The sequence below is a fragment of the Octopus bimaculoides genome, chromosome 6 (assembly GCF_001194135.2).
Source record: "Octopus bimaculoides isolate UCB-OBI-ISO-001 chromosome 6, ASM119413v2, whole genome shotgun sequence".
Classification (NCBI taxonomy): Eukaryota; Metazoa; Mollusca; class Cephalopoda; order Octopoda; family Octopodidae; genus Octopus; species Octopus bimaculoides.
In genome coordinates, this window is record NC_068986.1 from 19,949,832 (window position 1) to 19,955,897 (window position 6,066).

The 6,066-nt window shown below is 36.9% G+C and overlaps 1 protein-coding gene across 1 annotated transcript in view; it reads left to right on the plus strand.

Annotated features, from left to right (window-relative positions):
* LOC106881411 (uncharacterized) overlaps positions 1-5,884 on the plus strand; it is a 46,026-nt gene extending 40,142 nt beyond the window's left edge. The window contains exon 9 of the mRNA XM_014931792.2: positions 5,752-5,884. Coding sequence (XP_014787278.2) covers positions 5,752-5,793 — 42 coding nt within the window. The 3' untranslated portion in view covers positions 5,794-5,884. The remainder of the gene's footprint in view (positions 1-5,751) is intronic.
* The last annotated feature ends 182 nt before the right edge of the window (positions 5,885-6,066 follow it).

Below are 6,066 nucleotides of genomic sequence, written 5' to 3' on the forward strand. Positions count from 1 at the left end.
ATATATATATATATATATATATATATATATACATAAACACATACCTATAAGTGAATGTGTGCATATGCTCGTGTGTGTGTATATATATATATATATATAAGCAATGTTAATTCTCTAAATGAAGTATTAACAGTAACTGCACGATAAAGTGAAGTGTATTGCCACTTAAGTGTGGCTGACCCCTAGGGGTGGATGTTACTGTTGCTTTAGCCCCAGGAGGACATCTCCTCCAGGACATCTCTTCGATAAGCCAGCCTTGTCACACTCTGTGTCACGCTGAGTCTCCCCAAGAACTACATTAAAGGTACACGTGTCTGAGGATTGCTCAGTTAGTTGCACGTTAATTTCACGAGCAGGCTGTTCCATTGATCGGATCAACTAGGGCACTCGTCGTCGTAACCGACGGAGTGCCACGATACCCAATCAAATGAGTGCCTGTTCTCGCATCCTATATTATGTCCAGAGAGGCAAAACATCAATGAGGATTTGGAATCGATATCAGTACATGGGCTGCTGTCATTGATATTACTCCGCTGTCTGACCTGGAAGTCTCCTCTGCTAACGTTTCATCATACGCACGTCCAACAAAGATCGATAAAGTCCACTAAAATATAGCCACCTTTCGGTAGAAAATAATTTACGTGAATCATTTTCATTCCCCTCTGACGAATACCCTGTTAAGCATGAAATTTATAGTCATAGAAAAACAGTCATAATTATTTGTTATATCATAATAATAAGGCGATGATCTGGCAGAATTGTTGGCGCACCGGTAAGAATGCTCAGTGGCATTTCGTCTGTCTCCACGTTCGAAATCCGGCGAGGTCGATTTTGCCTTTCATCTTTTCTGGGTCGATAAAATAAGTACCATTTGAGCACTGGCGTTGATGTAATCAACTTATCCCTTCCCCTTGCTGGCCTTGTACTATAATTTGAAATCATTATTATAACAAAGCACTCAGAGAACGCAAGCTTCTGCCAAGGCAACACCAACGTCTTCTCAACGATTAGCCAGAGACGATTTTAAAACTGAGAATATCTGAAATAAACTCAACTGCTCTCACAAACGAGAACACTAAAAATTAACCCGACCCTTCTCAAAAATTAAGTTTAAAAAAAAAAAACAGGAAAAATAATCCAGAATCCTTGTCCGGTAACGGATTGGTCCCAAAATTGAATCACTTCGTGCTATTCACGTGGCCAAAGTTTCATCCGAATCCATCTAGCGGTTCCTGAGATATCTTGTCCACGGACAAACAAACAAGCAAACATGACTGTAAACAAAACCTCCGCCTTCGCTAAGCCGGAGGCGGAGGTAATAAATGCATATGTATACGTGCACACTAGTAAGAAGTCTTAAGAAAATCCGATTTGTCAAATAACTTCCAAACTTCATCTAAACCAGGTGTTAGTTTGATGGTTCAAACCACGTTAAGAAAATGTGCCACTGTTTATCGTCATTAAACTTAGTTCTTTTATTTTTATCATTGATGTGCATTTATTTATTACATAGTGAACGTGGTAACTGTACTGGCATTAGTAAGGGGTGGCCATATCGGTAGTAGTGTTGGTAGCGGCGTTAGTGCGCTAATGGTGGTAGTGCGGTAATGCAATAATGGCGGTAATGCGGTAATGGCGGTAGCCGTGAGAAAGTTGGGTGGGTTATCTGGCGTTTATTAACAACTTAGCTCAACTGCTTTCTGTTTATCCAAACTCTGGCATATGTCGGCCCGACTTCATTTTTCTTATTTTTTATCATCAGGCGTTTCATACATCTGTACACGTTCGTGTGTGCGTGCGCATATGTACATATGTGTGTGTGTGTGTGTGTGTGTGTGTGTGTGTGTGTGTGTGTGTGTATGTATATGTTGTCCCAGTAGACCTTAAATATACTGAAATATATGAAGGTGCAGACGATAGCGGGGGGAAGGAAGTGGGGTGGGTGATGATAGTTAAGACAGTGATACGTTGGTGGCGACGGTGAAGGTTAGCATAACGGACATGCTCAGGGTCATGTTGGTGGTGCTTATGGAAGTTACGTGAATTGTAAACATGGTCATATTTTGGAGATTTTGTTTGCAAAACATTTTGCATATATTTCTTTGTTCTTCTGTAGTTTTTTTATATGAACCGTCTTAGACTGTCTTTGTTCTTGTTTTATTCTTGTTGTTGTATAGTTATTGCAGTTGTTATGATTGTCATTGTTAATGATGATGCTGCTGTTATTGTTGTTGTTGTTGTTGTTGTTGCTGTTGTTGTTGTTGTTGTTGCTACTGCTGCTGCTGCTGCTACTGCTGTTAACTATTTTTTTTTCATATTGTTGTTATTGAAATCGTGACTGTTGTGGTTTTTGTTCTCCGTATTGTTGCTTACGTTGCTGCTGCCGCTGTTGTTGTTGTTGTTGCTGTTGTTGTTGTTGTTGTTGTTGTTGTTTGGCGGCGGTTAATTAAATTATCTAATAATGTACTCGGGACGAAACAAACGAGATTGGTGAAAGATCCGTCTGAAATGTTGCCAGTTGCAAGGAATTTATGTATGCATGCATACATGCATGTATGTATGTATGTGTATGTGTTTCAGTATGTTTCTATGTATGTATGTTTGTATGTTTATACACACACACACACTCATATATATATATATATATATATATATATATATATATATATATATGTAAGTATATATTCACATATATATATGTACATATATACATATATAAGTATATATATATATATACGTATATATATGTAATATATATTTACATATATATGTATATATATATATATATACATACATATTTGTATGTTTGTATATATATATGTGTGTGTGTATACTTATGTGTCTGTATATATGTGCGACCGCCTCATTATGTTTGTGTGTATCTGTATTATACTTACCAATAGTCATATGAGTGTATTTTTGTGGATGTGCTTATGTATTATGTATGTATGTATGTATGTATGTATGTATAGAACTGTATACAGACAGACAGACAGACAGACAGAGACGGGCAACAGACAGACAGTTATAAACACTTCTGTGTTAACAAGAGAGAAAGAGGAATATTCACTATTGGAAGTTGAAACAAAATATTATTTTGAGCTTCTCGTTGCCGTACTTCGGACGATTTTGAAAAATGGAGCTGGAATTTTAGTATATTGCAAATATACCGTAAAAATGTTCGAATACAATAATGAATGCTAATAAGATACTGTGGAGCAACAGAATTTTATAGGAGAATCAAATAAAACTAAATTTTAAATACAAGAACGTATCTTCACGTGAATATTGAAATGATATTTGTTTACAAATGTAGAGAACTAAATTTCTTTGAATGGTACTGGTTATTCAAATTTATTGAAGCTATGGTAAGGATTTCCGCAAAACGTAGATGTGGGTTCTGTACATTTATAAACAACTGTTTAAAGATTCCACAACAAAATTACCTTGGAAAACATTGAGTTGATTCATCAGGGCTACAATTAATCAACATTAAAAATGAACAAGAGCACTCTGAGAGCGCAAACCTCCGCCAAGGCAACACCAACGTCCTCTCAATGATTATCCAGAGATGATTTTTAACATTAGAATATCTGGAATAAACTCGACTGTTCTCACAAACTAAAAATGAACCCGATCGCTCTCAAAAATTAAGTAAAAAAAACAGGAAAAATAATCCAGAATCCTTGTTCGGTACCAAATCGATCCCAAAATCTAAATAGTTCGTGTCAGTCATGATGCCAAACATTCCTTCTACTATAGCCTCGGGCCGACCAAAGCCTTGTGAGTGGATTTGGTAGACGGAAACTGAAAGAAGCCCGTCGTATATATGTATACGTATATATATATGTATGTGTGTGTATATGCTTGTGTGTCTGTGTTTGTCTCCCCCCCCCCCAACATCGCTTGACAACCGATGGTGGTGTGTTTACGTCCCCGTAACATAGCGGTTCGGCAAAAGAACTTGATAGAGTAAGTACTAGGCTTACAAAGAATAAATCCTGGGGTCGATTTGCTCGACTAAAGGCGGTGCTCCAGCATAGCTGCAGTCAAATGACTGAAACAAGTAAAAGAGTGAAAGAGCAGAGTAAAGCCCCTTGGCACAGATTGACCTTGAATTCTGCTGTACATGCGCACAAAGTTTTAACATTCTAACTTGCTTAGGCTGTTTACAGCAGGGCTTGGAAAGAACGTGTGTAGCGTGAGATCGTCGCATTGACAATGACAGAGAAAGTTGTCATGTCGACACTTGCTCAGAGGCCTACGCAAAGTTGCAGAAATTGCATAGAGAGGGGTTTAAGAGCAGCACACAAGTGCACGAGTTGGTCAGACGTTTCCAAGATGGCCGAAGAATGTTGATATTGACGAACATACTAGGAGACCTGCAACCAGAAGAACGGAGAAAAACATCGCAGATGTGCGTGTGACTATGAGGGGAAATTGTCGAATCACCATCCGTGAGTTATCAGAGAATGTGCAGATTAGTTACGGTTCAGTTCAGTCCATTATCACTGAAGATTTGGGTATGAGACGCGTGTCTGCCAAGTTTGCGCTAAAGCTGCTTTCAGCTGACCAAAGAGACATTCGGGTCTCAGTTGCACAAGATCTCCTTGGCTGTGTCGAGAACGATGAAGACTTTTTTGACAACTTTGCACAGGCCTCTGAGCAGGTATCGCCAAGCTTTTGACAAAATTTGATGCAGATTCTCTGCTCAACTTTCTATGCCATGGTCAATTCGACGATCACACGCTACACACCTTCTTTCCAAGCACTGCTGTAAGCAACTGAAATAAGTTAGAACGTTAAAACTTAGTACACATGCTCATCAGGGTTCAAGTTCAATCTATGCCAAGCGGCTTCACTCTGCGTGCTTTAGCTTCGTTTCTATGGTAACAGTCCGGATACTTATTGATCAGACTACGAATTGCAAAGAACGCTAGCAAGTATCTTACTGGGACAGATATCTACTTATAGAAAGCTCACGTACACTGTAGTGTTAGATATATTGTGCAGAGAAATAGAAGAATAACTACGATTGAAATATCTTCGATCATAGGACGGCTCGATCAGAGTTTGCTGGTGGTTTGGAATGAAAAGTCTATCGTCTTTGCTTATTATTTCAACTACTAGATATAAATGAAGGATTGGAGCGTCTATTGCGCTTTGGACATGTGATAATAACAGTCCATTGCTGTCCAGAACTGAAAGAAAAATAGCTATATTGATTGATTGATTGATTGATTGATTGATTGATTGATTACATGATTCTATGATTATCTGATATAGATATGTATAAATTGATAGACGCACAGACAGATAGATAGATAGATAGATAGATAGATAGATAGATAGATAGATAGATAGATAGATAGATAGATAGATCAGAAATAAAGTTCTGGAACTTGGGAGGATTATAAAAACAGCTATTTTTAACATAAGCATCACATGATGAGTAGCCCGGATATAGGATATGTAAATTAATTCGAAAAGTCAAGAAAGTCTTGCTTACATCATCGAGATGTTTATTTTAGCGCTTTTAAGTTTTCCATTTTCCTCAAAAATGTTTCGTAACATTTTCTGTTTCGTAATCGTTATTGTTTATGCTGTTAACTTTACTTTTTGTTTTTATTTCAGTCATCCTTTTTTACTTTACTTTAAACTTAGTTGACTTAAGTACTGATCTCACTTTATTTTCTTTCTTTCTCTTCCTTTTTTTTTTTTTTTGTCGTCGTCACAATGATGTGATTGCAGATTGGAATGATGGAAGGGCAAAGAAACTCTATGACATCATAATCACGTGATAAACTTGCTGACGCTGTTAGACCTTATGCATACATTCATATACATACATAGATATATGTAAATATAATATATAAAAATATAATTTAGAGAAAAGAACCAAAGTGACTGGATTTTCATGGATGAATTCATGAACTTTGGTTCTTTTCTCTAAATTATATTTTTATATATTATGTACTGTGAAACTTAATTTAATTTTAATTTTTGATAAATAGAATTTAATTGAGTTTTTACCTGTAAATTTGGATTTTTATCCCTAATATTATA